The 18,884-nt window shown below is 39.9% G+C and overlaps 1 protein-coding gene across 1 annotated transcript in view; it reads right to left on the bottom strand.

Annotated features, from left to right (window-relative positions):
- The window catches only part of LOC122874239 (Fanconi anemia group A protein), a 26,488-nt gene extending 7,604 nt beyond the window's left edge, over positions 1 to 18,884 (bottom strand). Inside the window, exons 1-27 of the mRNA XM_044191810.1 lie at positions 18,843 to 18,884; positions 18,611 to 18,696; positions 18,061 to 18,173; positions 16,828 to 16,924; positions 16,382 to 16,536; positions 14,951 to 15,046; positions 14,408 to 14,481; positions 13,347 to 13,456; positions 11,862 to 11,972; positions 11,599 to 11,662; positions 9,650 to 9,762; positions 9,338 to 9,414; positions 8,584 to 8,725; positions 8,014 to 8,147; positions 7,263 to 7,373; positions 5,773 to 5,868; positions 5,466 to 5,528; positions 4,912 to 5,000; positions 4,720 to 4,780; positions 4,533 to 4,582; positions 4,170 to 4,240; positions 3,752 to 3,850; positions 1,770 to 1,903; positions 1,571 to 1,641; positions 1,336 to 1,435; positions 951 to 1,138; positions 745 to 841 (exon numbers count right to left, since the gene is read on the bottom strand). Coding sequence (XP_044047745.1) covers positions 745 to 841; positions 951 to 1,138; positions 1,336 to 1,435; positions 1,571 to 1,641; positions 1,770 to 1,903; positions 3,752 to 3,850; positions 4,170 to 4,240; positions 4,533 to 4,582; positions 4,720 to 4,780; positions 4,912 to 5,000; positions 5,466 to 5,528; positions 5,773 to 5,868; positions 7,263 to 7,373; positions 8,014 to 8,147; positions 8,584 to 8,725; positions 9,338 to 9,414; positions 9,650 to 9,762; positions 11,599 to 11,662; positions 11,862 to 11,972; positions 13,347 to 13,456; positions 14,408 to 14,481; positions 14,951 to 15,046; positions 16,382 to 16,536; positions 16,828 to 16,924; positions 18,061 to 18,173; positions 18,611 to 18,671 — 2,577 coding nt within the window. The 5' untranslated portion in view covers positions 18,672 to 18,696; positions 18,843 to 18,884. The remainder of the gene's footprint in view (positions 1 to 744; positions 842 to 950; positions 1,139 to 1,335; positions 1,436 to 1,570; positions 1,642 to 1,769; positions 1,904 to 3,751; positions 3,851 to 4,169; positions 4,241 to 4,532; positions 4,583 to 4,719; positions 4,781 to 4,911; positions 5,001 to 5,465; positions 5,529 to 5,772; positions 5,869 to 7,262; positions 7,374 to 8,013; positions 8,148 to 8,583; positions 8,726 to 9,337; positions 9,415 to 9,649; positions 9,763 to 11,598; positions 11,663 to 11,861; positions 11,973 to 13,346; positions 13,457 to 14,407; positions 14,482 to 14,950; positions 15,047 to 16,381; positions 16,537 to 16,827; positions 16,925 to 18,060; positions 18,174 to 18,610; positions 18,697 to 18,842) is intronic.

The raw sequence follows: 18,884 nt of genomic DNA, 5'->3' as shown, positions 1-18,884 counted from the left end.
ATGAAGGTAAAAACTTGCAAACACGCGCTGATGTCATGAGGCAGGAGGTGCTTTTGGTAACTTTACTAAGAAGAACGGATCCCTTGTCCCTCTCCTCCCTTACAGTGCATCATTTTGATTTCATACATTTGTGCTTAACTGGAAATCCAAGTTCATCTATTTATATTTCTGGCTGTTTGTCTTCTGTCTTGCCTTTTTGTTGACTACTTACTGCTAATCTGTAGGAGTAGAAGATTGAACATTTGCTTTGCAGCATGTGTCAGGAAAAGTAACTGTAGAGAACTGTATGTTGTAATGTACCTGGCCTGCTGAAACAAGATTAACTGACTAGTCGATCAACAGAAAATTCATCTTCAACAATTTTGATAAATGATTAATCTTTCAAGTCATCTATCAAGGAAAAAGGCCAACCATTCTCTGGTTCCAGATCCTCAAATGTGAGAATCTACTTTGGAAATTGTGATGGATATATATCACTATTTTCTGACATGTTATAGACAAAGTGGCAAATCAACTGATCAATATAATAGTTAGGGCTGCAACTAACAAAATGGAATTGACAGATATGATCAGAGTTGTCATAAATTTAGCAAAAGATCAGAGACAATGTGGCTTAAAGACCTGCATAGCATGATACACCTATTCATTTTCTTTAAACACGTTAACATTTTTTACTAGCAGTTTTCAACTAGCATTTTGTAAAACACACCTAATGACATTATGGCAAGTAACAGGAAAAGATACCTTCTTATAGAGGCTGTTGACGATGTAGTCCTGCTGTTGTTGCTGAGGCAGTGAGTCCCCTCTGCAGATTCCATAACACACAGCTGCCAGACACAACCTGGACAGCAACAAGACGTTTGTCAAGGTCAAGGTGGCAGCCGGGCCAGATACCAGTACCGGTCACATACTAATGTAAACACATCAATTCAATTAGTTTATAACCTCACCTGACACAGAAGAGCATGTCAGTGTGTGTGCTGCAGACCAGCGCCGAGCTAAGGGCTTCTCCAACAGGCACTGGCTTAGGCAGAATGGGCGGGACCAGCTGAACCAGAGGACCGTGTGACATGGAGGCGTGGAGGTGGACCACAAATGCTGCCAGACCGAGTAAATGGGCGGGACTCAGCGACGACCCCTTTTTGACAGAAGCGGTTTGTAAAACTGACGAGTGAATGTACCGATTAAAGTGTCGTGGAGGAATAAAGAGGTGAACTGATTTGAATCTAGTCTAGAAGTTACAAACAAAACAATCCAGGCAAACTGTGAAACAGAGAGGGTTAACAGTGAAAGACGGATACAGGGAGAAGTGTATATGAATATGGATTTATGTACCTGGTTATGAAATAGGTCCCATAGTCTGTGCATAAAGCAGGAGAGGAGCTGTGCGTTACCAAGTAGCACACTGACAAACCTGGAGGCCCACAGGCTTTGTCTGGAGAGACAAAAAAGTATCTGGTGAGTCACACACCACAAAGAAAGAGGCGATCTCATAACACAGATTGAATCTCTTTATTTCCAGACCTGTGCACTGAAAACTGGATTTAATGACTTTGGTTGTACTACTCACTTATTAGGAGGGTTAGCTCGGGAAGCGTCTAACAAGCACTGGCAGAAGTTTCTCAGGATCATGTTGACGACCTGAGGACATGAGGGAGAGATTCATTAAAGAATACATATAATTACTGACATACATACAGACAAATGATACAGCAGAATTGGCAGCATAAAAACATGAACCCAAAGAGGACAATTTCATCAGTGCATACTTTGACGTGGAGCTCAGGGGACAGAGGAGTGATTATGTGAAGTTTGATGACTGCCTGTCCAATCAGCTCATTAGGAGGGCCAGGAAAGATGACACTCAGAGTGTGTGAGATCCTGGACAGCTGGGCCGACATCTCTGAGGATACATGACCAACATGACAGGTATTAAAATGAGGGATTCAAAGAGACTGCGCAGTGTCAGTAAGTGTTTCTGAGGTTGGGGATGTGCTACATGACTCAACAGACTGTGGAAGGAACTGAATATACACATTCACATTCATTGTATGTTGCATCTTAAAGATCCAAACACTGTTCTTGACCACCTGGGTTTGGGAACACATAAGAAAAATACTTACAACCAAGACGGTGTAGTCCCTCATTCGTCCAGGAGTGTTCTATCGTAGAAAAGGTTTCAGTCGTAGTCAGTCGTAGAGTGTATTATCACCTTGGTCACGCCTATCACATGCTAATCAGGCACTTAACAGTGATGACGTAGATGCAGCCAGAGAACAATAGGCCTGATTACTGATCACTGGGCCATCTTGAAACTATTAGGTCAGTTTCAGGTGAAACTAGCTATTAACAGATACTCAGGCAGATTCCTTCCTGAGGGCAGGGTTTATGCAACTCAGATTAGCTTAAATGTCCAGTTCCCGTCCAATTTTTTCACAATTGAGAATGACTTCCGGATGGGAGCCGAAACGTCTTGATTCTGAAAACAGTGTCCAGATGACTACGACTGAAACCTTTTCTACTTACAACCAACCAATACAAAAACCAGTCCAGTAAAGCTGTGGGCCGGCCAGCTAAACAATGAGCTGAAACTCACTATAAAGCTCTGTAAAGCCGAGGGGAGCTGCAGAGTTGGGTGATAATTCTCTGTAGGTTTACTGTAGGTAATCACTGCAAGCAATGCCCCTCACATTACACGTTGTCTTTGATACACAGTTATTATAAAAAAAAAATAGATTATAGCCACCACTTAAACAGTCAAAAGTAGAGAACACACTGTACCATCAGCTGCATCTAAAAATCCCATGGAATGTGCTAAATGAAAGCACACATAACAGATAACTATTATTATATTTAAGGAGCACACACTTGGCTACTAACTCAAATTAGGGAACACACACCTGACAATTAGATTTAGATGCACATGTTGCCACATATCCCCAAAACAAACAAACAAAAACCTAAAAAAGATTTTAAAAAGACATACAAACTCTTGCATTACTTAAAAAGGTATCATATGTAAAAGGTATAATATGTAACTTTTCCACATTAAACTGTCTAAAAACAACTAGACCTATGTTGTATATTTTGTTGAGTTGTGTACTTACATTATACATTACATAATTACATTATATTTCCAAACCTAGAGAAATCGTTATTTTAAATCAAGGTAACGGTGCATTTCATTTGTTCGCCTGTCAATGACGTCATATCCCCTTTGCACATGCGTCAGCGTTGTGGTTGACTGCCAGAAGCTGTCTGAGAAACGTGAAACTGCTTTATTCAGTGTTTTTACCAGTTTTAATCACCTGGTCCGTTTGTTTTGGAGAGGAGGACACCTCTGTGGATAATTCGGCTCCCGGTGAAAACCTCCTGAACGATGAACACTGAAGGAATCCTAACTGGGAGAAGCTGACCGCAATGACAGCCATGGTGGTGAAGACAACAACTCCCATGATCCCACACTACTTCACAATGTCATCAAACTAAGTCTTTTGTTTTTGTTTTGATGTGAGAGACCCCACTTTCAACACTTTTATGAACTCGTATCTTATTGGATATTGCCAGTTGTCTCTGTTCACATCTGAACTGAAGATTATTTGTACAATCGCAAGGACCAGAGAAAGTAAATTAAAAGGCTTTTCTCATTGCATAACATAAAGTCATGAAGTCTTTTCCCTGACTACAGAATACTGAGCATGTATGTGTGTTTGTGTGTGATACTGTATCTCCTTTCTCGATATCTGCCTACCTCCATCATTTCCCTCAACAAGCAGCTCAGTGAACTCCTGCAGTTGAATCTTAAGGACCTCCAGAGGATCATCATTAGTGTCCAAACACACTGTACTCCCTGAAAACACAACACAGTGTAAATGCAGTGATCTGTTTAGGAGATTTCCACTCTCACTGCAGACACACATACTGTAAATGTGCTGTGCCATGGGGTATTTCACTGAAACATTGACAGATTTTCAAATATTTTCATCTCTGTATAACTACTATGAGGCCAATATAAAGCAGATCTCCTCAGGTTCAAAATTGTATGTGGTTGTTTTTCCAGTTACATCATAAAAGTAAATGACATGTTTGTACTTCACATAAATCACATACAAAAAATGATGGTTATCTTTGTCATTATACAATAAATGAGTGTTTTAAAGAATACCCACTATCCTGCTGCCTCTGTTTCTGGCAGGACTCCACATAAGATGAATACTGTGCAGCAGGGATCTTATCTGCTCTGAATCCAGACAAACAGTGAAAATACACAAAATAATCACAGACAATCCTTATTGGTTAAGTATAACATTAACAATCTGATGGTTAATCTTATCAGGCCCACAAACACAGACAAAAAATGATGAAACAATGATGCTAAATTTACATTTGTTAAAAGAATACATTTTGGGAGGCAATCAATACAGGATAAAATTATATTAACTTAAGTCTATTAAGTTGGTGTAGAGAGACATAACAGTTGAACACTGGAAGAGCTTTAATGCACATTTTACAGGCTTCTGATAGTAACTCACTTTTTCAGAGCTTCTATGAAACTCATTTGAGCATCAGCTTTCACAGGAAGCTGAAATTCAAAGACAAGTAAACTTGAATTCAAATTCATGCATGTGATATGGAGATTTGTGACAAAATAACAAAAGCACTTCACATCTGAGAATGTGCAGATCCAACAAAGAATAACAGTAAGGTGAAGGTGCTCACCACTCTCGGCGTCAGCAGAGCAGGGAGGAATCGTGTCAGGAAATACGGCCTCCGGAAAATACTGTGAGAGGACACAGGTGTCAATAACCTGTCCTGTCTAATTACATTTTTACATCTACATGAAAGGACTCTCATATACTATGATGTACTTTATAAATGTCCTGCAGGTGAGCTGATAATCTGACTGAATACCTGGCCTCCATGACTGTGGCAGAGATTCTTCCTGTGCTCTCAAACAGAGACACTGCCTTCTCCACGTCCTGGACAGCCTGGCACTGGGGCTGCCGACACAAAAACATGTCTTCTGTTAAGATATTAAAACATAGCTTAAAATACATTTTGATACAAATAAAAGCTTCAAATGAATAAATAACATTTTGCTCAATAAAAACGTGCCACAACTAGGGCTAGGTATGAAACAGCAATACCGTTTTTGGTACCAACCAAAATGTGTCTGTAGCATCTAGTTAAACTGTTAAGTGCTCAGAGTTGGCATCAAATTTCTGGTCAGATCAAATATTCACATCTGCAAGAGGGTGATTGACGGTTGATTAATATAATTTACTACATCAATGAAATGTTTGATTCGATTCACTATGCCACTTTACTAAGCTCAGTAAATTTTTGAGCCTTATCAAAGTAAGGGCATTCTGTACAAACATCTCTCATTGGCCAGAATGCAGAGACACTAACAATTCATCAAACAGGTGGTATTACACAAACAAACCACTGGTCGTCACTGTTACCTGCACTGATGCTCCACCTGCACCAGAAACGTCCTCATATAAACCCATGTCCTCCATTGACTCCTGCATGTACACACACACACACACACACACACACACACACACATAAAATTAGACATCAGAAAACATTTGCGAGGACTGTGTCTAGTACAAATTCTATTGAATTTTAAGAATTTACTCTCAGGGACACTAACCATAATAATATAATCATTATGTTGTGTTATTGTTATAATGTTTCAATATGAAAAATCCTAAGTAGCACAGTAATGATGTACTGAGGACCTTTAATTTTTACCCCTGCTCGTACCTTGAGGTCAGCCAGTCTGGTCTTAGCCAGAGAGACATACTCCATCAGGAGGCTGCGGTGTTTCACAGGTACATATGGAGGGTGTAGGATGTGAACCTACCATGTGAAAATGACAGCAAGGTGTTAAAAATCACAGCTCTGTGTTTTTGGTGTTTTCTTATAGCATACACTGTAACTGTATGTATAACAAAAACAATCCCTCTTAATCATTACTTATGACCCACTAGAAGTGTGGTGTCTGTATCTGCAGAGACCCAAATTTGAAGAAATTCCCTCCATTCCTGAGATATTGCGTTCTCGAGAATGGGACAGACGTACGTACAGACAACCCAAAAATATAATGCCTCCAGCCACTATCGCCGGTATGAAGGCATAAAAATACAGAAGTATTAGCAGCTAAATATCAAAGTAAAAGTACTCATTATACAGTAAGATATCCCGTGACTGATATATTATAGATTGTTAATACTGATGCAACAATGTATAAGTAGCATTTGACTGTTGTAGCTAGTCGAGGTGGAGCTAGTTTTACTCTACAGTTAGGTAGTTTAGTCCAGTGGTTTCCAATCTAGGGGTCGAGCCCCCTCCAAAGGGTAACAACATAAATCTGGGGGTCGTGAAATGATTAATGGGGTAGAAAGTTCTGCTACATAAGTTTGTATTCATTTTCAGATTTTTCTCTAATTTTTACTTTTTTGTGAAATATTGAATAATTTGTCCTCTTTGAACGTCGAATAGTTATTTATTAGCCTGAGAACCAGCTGAGCTCATGTTTCATTTGCACTGGCAGATACGTCTGGCCCAAGACCCCAGGAAGTGCACCATGCTTTGAAGCCAATTTGACATAGTGGCCAAACCGTGGAATTACAACTCCGGGTCTGTCACGTGAAGCACACTGGCCCCAAAAGACCTTTTCCCATAGACTTACATTGTGAAAGAAGCGCATTTAAAATGGTGGATACATTTCTTTGAGCGTCACAACCCCGGCGAAATGATTCGCTTCACTATCAGAATTTGATCCATTTGGTCTGATAACATTTGGAAAGTCTAGAAGAGCCGCACGATAATATCATTTTCTCCCCATTCAAGTTAGCAGAGGGCTAAACCAGAAGTAAGCCAGCTCGGCGGCGATAGTCTCTAGTGCGCTTGTTGCTGTCGGGCCACACAATGCAGAAGCCATGTGGAAGATCTGGGTAGTTTTCGAACTTTTTTGGTTTCATGTGCCAATGAGTAGCATTCATAGGAATGAATGGGGCCACGCCCCCAACGCTGTATCCAGCTCTCTTTATACATCCATGGTCTGGCCCCCCTCCCATTTAAACAGATTTCCACCCATCCTGTTCTGAATCCTGTTACTATTTGCTCTTCAAGTATCCAATTTGCCCATGGGGATCATTAAGGGTTCATCTAATATAAAAGACAGCATATATCTTGTGTTTAGTGAAATGAGGTAAATAATGTTTCAGAGTCAGAGACGTGCAGAATGTCACCTTGAGGTACTGTGGGGGTTCAAAGGGAACCAAGTCAGACAGGAACTTCAGCAGAAACACCAGAGATTTCTTACTGGTCGCATGGTAGCCACTGCCTCCACCAAAAGACATCTGAAAAGAATAACGCTACTAGTAAAAGTAATAAACTTAAAGGTGCATTAAGAAATATTAAGCTCTCTGGACCTCTATCTATGGCAAGAACAAACTGCAACAACAGACAATCCCAGGATCTTGTAAATAGTTGCATCATTGGTTTGATCAATGACACTATCAATCCACACAGACATTTGCCTTTGTTAACCAATCTTGAAAAGTAAAAAACTTACTTATTGCACATTTAAAGTGATAATTATTAAAGAACAAGTCATACAACAGTGCAGGAAAACTAAATGTACAGATTAAAATCGATCAAAACTGTTGAATTGAATTAACTACATCTGGTGCCACCCAGCGCCACTCACCTCTGATACAGTGTATATGATGCAGAGCATTATACAACTGCACAATTACTCAACATTACACTGGCTGTCCACAAGAAGACCTTAACAAGTTTTTTTTTACTTTGCTGAGTTTCAGTTATTATGCCCTGTGGTTTAGACACTATTTCAGAGGCTTCAACATAGGTTATGCGGTGAATGTACACAAAAATAGCTGCTGGGCATGGCACTGAGAAAATGTAAAGTTCTCAATATCAGCAGCACTTAGCCGAACATATCAGTAAACTATCAACTGGTGGTGAAAAGCCAATAACCTTGAACCAGTCGCTGTAGGAGGGGAAGATGCCGGGTCCCTCCAGCGCACCCTGTCGAGCCAATAGGAAGGCAGTTATCACGTTCTCCAGGTCATAGCCTTCAAATGCAGAGCTCAGCAGTCTGGACAGCAGATCTGATAGAGGCAGAGAAAGATAATCTGATTTCTAGAAATGTGTTTTCCTTTGTGTTTATACCAGTCTGATATATTAGTTTACTGGTGTAGGAAATGAAGCTTTTGTTAAAAAATGCAAATTGCTAAATACTTCACTCTAATCAATGAGAAACTGCTAACCTAATTTGACAATGTGATTATATGCAGGTGAAATGTGTATTTTTAATAACAAATACTATTCTGGTTTTGAATGAAAGCTTAAACAAAGCATTTGCATAAGGGATGCATCAAGGAGTTTATAATGGTCAAGAATAGTGTAATAGTCGATGATGCATTTCAATATTTTTTTCTTCCATCAAAACGGTCAAACTTATTCTCAGCACAAAATATTAGCACTTGGCAGTTTGAATGCAATATAGCAGTTATCAGTAAAACCCGGCTGCTCCCTCGTGTTTACCTCTGAGGCTGGGCTGGGCACAGGGGTTGTAAACTAGAAGAGTGGAGAGGAAGCACAGGACGTGTTTCCAGCTGACCTCGTGGGTTTCCAAAACCTGCTGCAGGTGACACAGCAGTTGCTCCACACTGAAGATCACAGCCAGCTTTTACAGAAACACAGCAACAACACAGACGAGTTACTGTTATTCGCATTACAACAGACCCTGCCGTCTACAGATCTGAAGACACATAAAGCACTTAAAGTAAGCTTTTTAGATCTGTGAAACCAAATTGTTGCAGATAAGAAGATCATAATAGATAAGTCAATATTCTCAGTACTGTGTTCCCCTGGGCTGAAGGCCGTACACCTGAAGCCTGAAGTGATTTGATAGTTGTTGCATCTCTTCGACAGTTTAAAATACAGGAATGACATTAACTGTGTTTGCAGCAGAAGAGTGAGGCCTCTTGCTGATGAAATGACGTGCAGTTTCACTTGATTATAATGTTATTAAATAAAATGCATAACATAACAGATATAAACAGTCAGCCATTTGCAGAAACACCAACTAACAGTCACCTGTCAGAAATCCACAGATGGCTGTGAAATCCAAAGGCAAGTGTGACAGACTGAGAGTAGAGGGTATTTTATAAGAAGCTAGAAAACAGTTTAATATACATATATCCTCTTACATGTAAAAAGTCCTATTAATCTTGGCAAACTTAATTATATGTGAAGGTTTACCAACCCAGTTACATGGGCTACATGAAACATTTACCTTACAGAAAAAAGAGGTCAACAGCCGGCTGGTTTTTGCAAAGGTCCACTCGTTCTGCAGAGTGATGGCATCTGATACTAAGGACATAAGATTGTGTTGTTACACTTCAGGTTTTTAGAAAAAATGTTATCATTATGAAAGCAGCATGTACTGTACATCAGGATACTTATTTCAAAGTCTTCCCAAACCGGAATTTTCTGACCCCATTTGAAGTTCTTACCAGACGAGTGTAGGCATTGTGTTTAAAGCTAAATTTAAGTATAAGCAATATCAAGCATCAAGCTGCTGAAATGGTCTATAACTTGTCTTTACCTGTTAGTCGAGGCTTGTAAGTGAGAGTCTGTGTGAGGGAGTGTGTGAAGAAACGTTGAAGGGCATCCGCTGACGCTGAAACTCCACACAATGAAGCATCAAATATCTGAATCCTGTACAAAACACAGGGCAGAGGAGTAAGAAACAGAGACATCCAATATCATACATGTTCCCAATGCTGAGGCAATGGTCAGAAATCCCCAATGACCCACTGTTTGTTCACTATAGATAAAATACATAATCTAGAATATAACAATGTTGAAAACCTTCATTAAAACCATGGGGCTAAAAATGTATTTTTATAGTAAACAGCACAGTTAACTTTCATGCTGTTGATAACAGTGTCTTGTGTTTACTTGCCAGAGATAAATTCCACAGTCAGTGTTTTACATATATGACTGCAACTGCTTTCTTAGAATACCTCCATGTTTAAATGAACAGCTTACTAATGCAGACAGAGTCAAGTGCCTGTGACTCAGTGTGTGAAGCATGCAGACTGAGCAGAGAGGGCCAGTTACTGTTACTGTTCCACTGATATAAGCAAACAGTCTGATCATAGGTGCCAGGTGCTCTGCTTCAGCAATCCAGGACCAGACAAGTGCCAGGAATTTTCACACTTCAGCGTCAGAGTTTACTGAGAACAGTGCAGAACAGAAAACTCATCCAGTCAGCTGCCATCCTGCTGGATTAAAGTGTTCAGAAAAAATGCGGTGAAGCTACCAGACAGGCAACAAGTCTACACAGAATATCTTGTGAGGGGCATCAGCTACAGTAGCAGATGAAGCTAAAGTGGGCACGAGCTCAAAACTGGACAGCTGAAGAGTGTAGAAACATCAGTTGGACCCACAAACTCCTGGTTTCTGTTGTCACTTTGATGGCAGACGCTGACCAGCATGAATCTATTACTGTGCCCCCATACAGGAGCTGCATCCTTATGTGTTTTTAGATGTATCTTTTGCTCTCAGGATCCCATAACCAGTAAGGGCCAGTAAGTTGGATAACAGGGCATTCAGGTGATCCTCATCCATTTTATAAAATATCTCGTGATCATGTTGTATTTAACAGTTATTTGCCTTCAGGTTGTCACCCGTCACTGATTCATTAACTAGATTAGAGCTGAAACTATTAGTCGATTAATCATTAGTCGATCGACAGAAAATGAATCTTCAACTATTTTGATAAACCATTAATCCTTTTAGTCATTCTTTAGTGCTTCATTCTTCTCAATTGGTAAGATGTGTTGCTTTTCTTTGTCTTTTGTAAAAACATACCGAATATCTTTGGGTTTTAAACTGTTGGTCGGAAAGGATAAGTAATCTGAACACGTCACCTTGGGCTTTAGGAAACTGTGATTGTGAAAGATTGTAACTTTCATTATTTTCTGATATTTTATGGACCAAATGATTAAATTGAAAAAATAATCAGCAGATTAACCAGTAATGAAAATAATCGTTAACTGTAGTCCTAAACTACAGTAGATTGACAAAAAAAAGTCACTGTCCAGTGTAACAAATAGAAGTCAGGCATATACTTAGAAGCCTCGACATGGTTGTTCATCACAGAATTACAGATGCAGTGAATGGTTACATAAAACTTATATAGATATATTAATCTGGTACATTGTTGCAAGTTGTGAAGTGAAACACCTGAACTTGTACTGTACACTCTAAATGATGTAGCCTGCATAACTCATTGTAATCAGATTTGTATCCGCCCTTTTCAGTGATTTTAAGGCATTTATACAGGATATCACTTTTTCCAGGATGTCTGCAATTGCTATTTCATTCAAATAAATTATGTCCTTGTATACTGCTTAATGTCTAGGTGTGTATGTTCTCTGTCATGTCATGCAGTAACGTTTGTACTCAGGTCTCTTTCTTCAGACGAGAGCTCAATCTCAACAAGACTGATTTCATAAATGTTAATAAGACAAATAAAAGACACAGAACCATAGCTTGGCTCCTGCTCCAGCAGACTGCAGCGTCAGACTCTTTTCCACAGTGTCTAGAAGCCCTAAAGAAGACAGACAGAAAAACAATGAAATGTTAAAAAGCAAGACAAAAAGGGAAAGTACTAAAATGATACTTAGACATCTTAGCAGTTAAAGAAGTAGAAAATAGCTTTCAGGGTCCAGAGGTGTGAATCAAAGTGCTTTACTAAATATTTCATCAACACAGGACAGGGTAAGTGGGACAGGGACATGTAGACTCACAGAAGAGCATGTCATCCAGCACTGAGCAGCAGAGCAGGGAAATCCTCCTGTCTGCAGCTGCTGGCTCATGGCTCACGTCAAAGCCAGTTCCCACCAAGACTCCAACCACAGCTAAAATACGAAAGAATAAAATATATTTTATTAGCATTACCCTTAGCAGCAGCATATGTCATTTGGTGAAAATGTATCGAGTCTATTTGATTAACTTGACTTTGTAGCTTGGGTGGTCGTAGTTATCAGAATCAGAAATACTTTATTGATCCCCGAGGGGAAACTCTTTTGCTATAGCAGCTCACTATCACGTCAATGCACACAGGAATAGAAGTACTAAGCAAAAAAAATATAATACACTATAATACAGGTCAGAAAATAAATTAAGTACCAAGTGGGTATAAGTATAAAATAAACACCTAACCCTGGCAGTGCAAGTGACTTGCTCTACCAAGTAAGTAAGGGACTGCTGAGAAACTACTAAAATCACAAAAAGTTAGTAAAGTAACATGAAAAAATCTAAATGTGCTAAACAGAATTAACTGGGCAACACTGTCATGGTTGGGAATAAAATCACCGGTGAGCAGCAGCCTTCTTTGTCAGACATTTTTAACTAGCAAATAATACAGAAAGCTAAATCCATTTGAGAAAATCCAGACCATCTTCTCTTTAAGGAATTTGACATCCTCCCATCTGGTTAGAGATACACCACTCTCTTAATACACCAAAAAACAGCCTCTTGGTTCCCCGCACAGTTTACCACTTTATCGTTAAAGTTGTTCTTTGCTTTTATCACATGAACCTCTTATTGTATTCTGTGTTGCGTGTATGGTACCAGCACTTTTAATATCTCCAATTGTCTCATTGTCTTATGGTGTTTTCATGGTGTTGGTTTTTATGTTCTGCTGCCTAGCTGAAAAAACTAAGTTACTTTTGTGGGATAACAAAGGTCTGAACTGAACTGAACTGGTGGTACTTTTTATAGGACAGGAATAAGAGGAAAAGATACAGAATCAAGATAGCTCAATTTGAGAGGGAACCTTAATCGCTCTGATTCTATTTTGTAATATAACTGGTTTCAAGGGGGAAACTAAATTGATGGTGTCAGTTGGTGTCAATTGTCAGACGGTGTAGTCCCTCATTCGTCCAGGAGTGTTCTACCTGAGTAACTGGCTCAGGTAGATTCCTTCCTGAGGGCAGGGCTTATGTACCACAGAGTAGCTTAAATTTCTAGTTCCCATCCCATTTTTTCACAATTGAGAATAACTTCCGGATGGGAGCCGAAACGTCTTGATTCTGAAAACAGTGTCCAGATGACTACTGAAACCTTTTCTACGGTGTCAATTGTCCCAAAACTAAAGCAGCTTTTGTGTGTAGGGCCCAGGTGATAAACAGCTTTAAGTATTGTAATGAGTTTGTTGATGAATGATTGAGCCCTCGTCGCCCTACTAGCACAACTACAACTAGACGAGTGAGAGAAATCTGTGTCCTTACTTGACAACACCTTCTGTTGAACTTGTCTGATCTCCTCTTCTCCTTGTGGAGGTGTCCAGACGCACAGAGCCTTCAACTGAGACACCAACCACAACCTCACTCCTTCATCACTGAATGGAGAAAAAGCAACAAGAGGACAGAACTGAATGAGGGGTTAAAGATAATTTCCTGCAGAAAGATGTAGGTGTCAGCCATGCTTTTAACTTTCATTATCCTCGAACTCGAGCTTATATTTGAGTCCTTCTGTGAACTGAACTCTGTGTACAGTTTGAAGATGGCTTTTACTACATCTACACAGGGGCACTGTAACAACAAAGCTGACAGCCAAGTGTCTGTGTCTTTTGTTGTGAGTTTAGCAATGTTTTGAATCTGATTTTCCATCTCTAATATTACCAGAAGGTAATTTCAAGTACTCTAAAAATCAGAAACAACATTTGTTAGTCTTTCTTGGATCATGTGACTGAGAACATAACCTGATAGGACAGAGGTCTGACCGATCAATGGTGGTCTGGATGTTCAAGTTTGAATTTGTCTTCATAAATTCTGTTGTCTGAATTTAACCTGGCAGACCGGGGTGGTAATTTTTATAAAGGGGGACCAGAAGGTGTGCTCCAATTATCGGGGTATTACACTACTCAGCCTCCCTGGGAAAGCTTATTCCAGGGTGCTGGAAAGGAGGCTCCGACCGATTATCCAACCTCAGATCCAGGAGGAGCAATGCGGATTCTGTCCTGGTTGTATATATCTCATCTGACTTGGGAACACTTAGGGATCCCCCAGGAGGAGCTGGAAAACATTGCTGGACTACCTTGCTTAGCCTGCTGCCATCGCAACCCGGCCCCAGATAAGCGGCAAAAAATAGAGGATTAAGTAAAAATACTTAGTTACAAAGTTGTGATTTGGTCTTATTTCTGAACTCACTTCTCTGCCTTGTCATCCTATGCAGCCAACAGCTGCAAGGAAATCCCTGTATGCTCTAGACTAGCTCCACAGCAGCTGACCCTGATGCACAAAGAAAATTTGCCCAAAACTGAAAAAAAACAATAACTAATTTTTCTTACCTCTCTAAAATGTACTTCAGAGTGAGGATGTTGTAAAAGTGAAGATGATACACCACCTCCAGCTTGGGTAGCCTCTGTAAAAATACCACATTAAATATTTAATTTACAACATCCATTCCATTATGTAAGAAAGCCAAGTTGGGTTTTTCCTAATGTGGCAGTTTAGACCAATTGTAAAGGTGAGTGAAAACTTAGCCAAACGTTTTTTCTCCTATACACTCCCAAATTAGAAATCAGACTGAAACCCCTAAACAAATGCATGTTCAAGTAACTTAACGGAATTACAAATTGAGCAAAACCTCATGAGAAGTAAATACCCTCTTTTAGACACACACACACACACACACACACACACACACACACACGTGGTTTCACTATCTCTGTTGGGGACAGTCATTGACATAACCCTAACCTTAATCTAATAGTAACCTGCCACGGTGACACAAGTGCCCATGGGTTAGTGTACATTCAGGTTAAAGTCCCCACCGGGATATAAGAGCATGAAACACACAGAGACACACACACACACACACACACACAGACCTGATCTCTTCTGTACTCCTGCCAGAGCAGTTTAGGGCAGAGGGCTCCCTGTGACAGCAGTTCTTTGCTGAACTCTAGAAGGACACACAGCTGGACCTAGAGAGGACAGGAATGGGACTTATAGTACAGGGATTTAATATTTGACATGCTTTCTGTACTCTGAACAAGAATCCTGCAGTAATGAAAGACAAACTCAGGGTGGAGACTTCTGTGGCTGCCACTGTAGCTGAACAATGTTAAACCACAGAAGTAACAATCTGCCAACAGATCTGTAGCACAGATGTGATGTAGCAACCATTTTCAATATGAAGAAGTGGTATAACAGTAATGTTGTGGCACCAGGGAAGTTAACCAGAAAACACTGAGTCACTGTGCATATGACACAACAGACACTATACTAAAGGTGTAGCTGACCTTTTTAAAAAATATCTTTCTGAAGCCACATTCTTTGAAAAAAAGAGTGTATGACATCTATCAGATGCTGGTTTATTGGCATGTTTTCAGCAAAACTATATATATATATATATTAGGTAATCTGCTTAGAGATCAAGATCTCTTTTGTAAGAGAGACCTGAGTACAGCAGAAGAAATAATGACAGAAAAAAGATATAGAACAAACATAGCCAGTCATAAAAAAAAGCACATGGATAGAAATAAGCACAGAAATCTCTAACTGGTTCCAAATTTAAAGGTTAGGATGAGATGTTTTAAAATCCCTGTAATTAATTCTGTGTATATGGTGCATAGTAAGGGAAGGTGGTCTTTCCTAATTCAGCATTTACCTGTGGAGTTTCAAGAGTAAGCTAGTCCTGAGATATACAGCATGTTCCAGACCCATACTACACTAATTACTGTATATACATTATGTACTACTATATACTAATTTTCATAGTGTACTGTTTTAGCAGTTAGTATTAAAAAACAGGAAATGATACAATACATAAAACATTGTATGTCAATCAAACTGTGAAGGGATGTAATATACAGAGGCAGCTTTAGTCAGACAAAATTATTATAAACCACTGTGTAACTAATATTGGTTTTTGAAAGCCAACACTGTAGACTGAAGATGCTGACAGCCTTTTGTTAGTTTTCTTCTGTTGGACATCAGGATGAAACAAAAAATAATAATAATAAAATGATTTTTTTATTAAATTTAGTGCACAAGTATGCCTTAGGTGAAGAACCCAGGGACAGCGCTACGTGTTTTACAGAGACCATGTGCCTAATTACATTAGTGATATAAGCAACCTTCTTCATAGTTCCAGTGACACCTGCACGGACTTACTCAACCAACACCATGTTGATGGGGTGGCTGGTAAAAGTTCAGTTTTTGGTTGTTGTTTTTTAACATTTGCATGAAGGTACTGATTGAACCTTGGATAATGCAACAAAGAAATATAACGTCAAATCCTGCCGTCAGATACTCACTCGCTGAGAGGAAGTGAGCAGCTCTCTCCTCTTGTCCTCTTCCTCCTTCACTTCCTCAGTTCCAGTGATCTCCATCAGTCTCTCCAGCACCATCTTCACTGACAGCACCGCCACCGGGACACCCAGCTGTGAGGCCTGACGCCTCAGCCCACATACTGTCCACAAACAATACAGCATATCCTGTAGTTCATAGCAATTACTTTGTGCCCCAGTAGCTCACCTGGTAGAGCGTGTACCATTAAGGCTGAGTCCTTAACGCAGCGGCCCAGGTTTGATTCCAACCCGTGGCCCTTTGCTGCATGTCAGCCCCTCTCTCTCTCTTTCCTGCCTTTCCTGTCTCTATCTACAGCTGTCACTGTCCAATAAAGGCAAAAAATGTACTTTTGCCACTTTGGCAAAATTGATTTAAAGCACAGAGGCTATTTCTGAGACCTTGTAACACTCACCCAGCAGTGAACCTGTAATGGCAGATGAGATGCCTTCAGACTCTGCCTGTTTCTGCTCTCCATTCTCAGCGCAGAAAATGTTGCACAGATCAGGATTCTACAAAAAGTGTGAAAAATACAGTAAAGATACATTAACATCATATTAGTGAAAGGTCAGCAACTATTGAATTTGAACCTATCACTTCACTATCAGTTCCCTCCTCTAACTAGTTCCTAGCACAAGTAGCACAGGTGTACTTCTGAGGAAACTTGAGAGTGAAGCAGCTTTTCTAAATCTTTAAAAGCCATTCTACAGCCTGCAGTTCTTTGGATGTTGTTGTGGGGTCTCTGAATGGCTGAAGAAGAACAAAATGAAGACTTTGGAGTGGCCTAGTCAAAGTCCTGACCTCAATCCTATTGAGATGCTGTGGCATGACCTTAAAAAGGCAGTTCATGCTCGAAAACCCTCCAGTGTGGCTGAATTACAACAATTCTGCAAAGATGAGTGGGCCAAAATTCCTCCACAGCGCTGTAAAAGACTCATTTCAAGTTATCGCAAACGCTTGATTGCAGTTGTTGCTGCTAAGGGTGGCCCAACCAGTTATTAGGTTTTTCACTTTTTCACACAGGGCCATGTAGGTTTGGATTTTGTTTTCCCTTAATAATAACAACCTTCATTTAAAAACTGCATTTTGTGTTTACTTGTGTTATCTTTGACTAATATTTACATTTGTTTGATGATCTGAAACATTGAAGTGTGACAAACATGCAAAAAAAATAAGAAATCAGGAAGGGGGCAAACACTTTTTCACACCACTGTACATGTACAATTCACCCTGAAGCACTTATTCCAATAACATGTATTTTTGGGTGGTTTTGTGCTATAAAGCAACCTACCTTGAGCCACAGTGCAATGCAGAATATTTTCCACCAAAGCCAAGTGGCACATAGGCTAAAGGCAGTAAAATGGCCAATAGAAACTGCATATTTTTCCATAATCTAAAATAACATTAAAATGTCCTTTTTAACCAATTTAGAGGCACATCTTTTGCTCATTTTAAGTTATCATATCATCTGACAGTCATGACAATGTCAGCTGTTACACACCTCTTTCACAGTCCACAGATGAGTACAAAATGTCAACAAACATTAAACCATCATAATAAAATGTCATTATTATGATGGTTTACTTGTTTGTTCATTGGCTGTGCAGCCCAGTAGGTTCTGCCTTCGTCCTGAAGTACACTCACTCACCCCGACCTCCCTGAGCAGACTGCAGAGGTTCTGCTGCTGCTCCAACAGCTGGATCGTTGCCTCATGCAGATGCTGACCATCTCCCTGCTTCGGCCTCTTCACCACACGACCAGCTGGGGAAAAAAACAGCAGGAAACACACATAATGCTTATATTTAGAAAGTTCATATAGACACATGACATAACGTATTTACACACTGTACTGTACAAGTACCTTTAGCAGATTGTGTTTTTTTGAAAAGTAAATAGGGATGGTTTCATTATTATGGATCACGCCAAACTCCACTTAAAAAGCCGGCAATTGAATATATCCATGCTAATAGCCGACGGTGGTTAATTTAACGTCATAATCAATAAGTAACGCTACAAACGTCAGTCAGTATTTATCGAGACAACACAGACACAGTCATGACATAAACTGGGAGAATGGACAAGGATTAATGTCAGTCTGACTACTTTTTGAGTGTGTATTTTCATTTCAGACGGTATTCACGTGTTGTTTAAGCTGATGCTCCATAAATAATGTTAACTCGATCCAGCGCTGAACTCACCGAGGAGGCTCGACAGAGTCCTTTTCTGAGAGACCGATTCACACGATGCACTCAGGGACATTTTACTTTGGCTGAATGTGTAAAAACTGTTCGAGAGAAAGTCGACGTTTTAGCCAGTTAACCTTTTAAAATGAATATATTAACAGTGTTTTTTGAAAATGAATTGCGCTAAATGACTGCATTCATTCCCTGGTTTGCTTTTTCAAGCTACTGCGACACTGTTTTGGTTCACCTTCTCCTCCATGTTGCCTCTCGCGCTCTTCTCTCCCATTGG

This window comes from Siniperca chuatsi, linkage group LG4 (genome assembly GCF_020085105.1).
Source record: "Siniperca chuatsi isolate FFG_IHB_CAS linkage group LG4, ASM2008510v1, whole genome shotgun sequence".
NCBI classification, from domain to species: domain Eukaryota; kingdom Metazoa; phylum Chordata; class Actinopteri; order Centrarchiformes; family Sinipercidae; genus Siniperca; species Siniperca chuatsi.
This window is presented reverse-complemented; position numbering and strand designations above follow the sequence as displayed.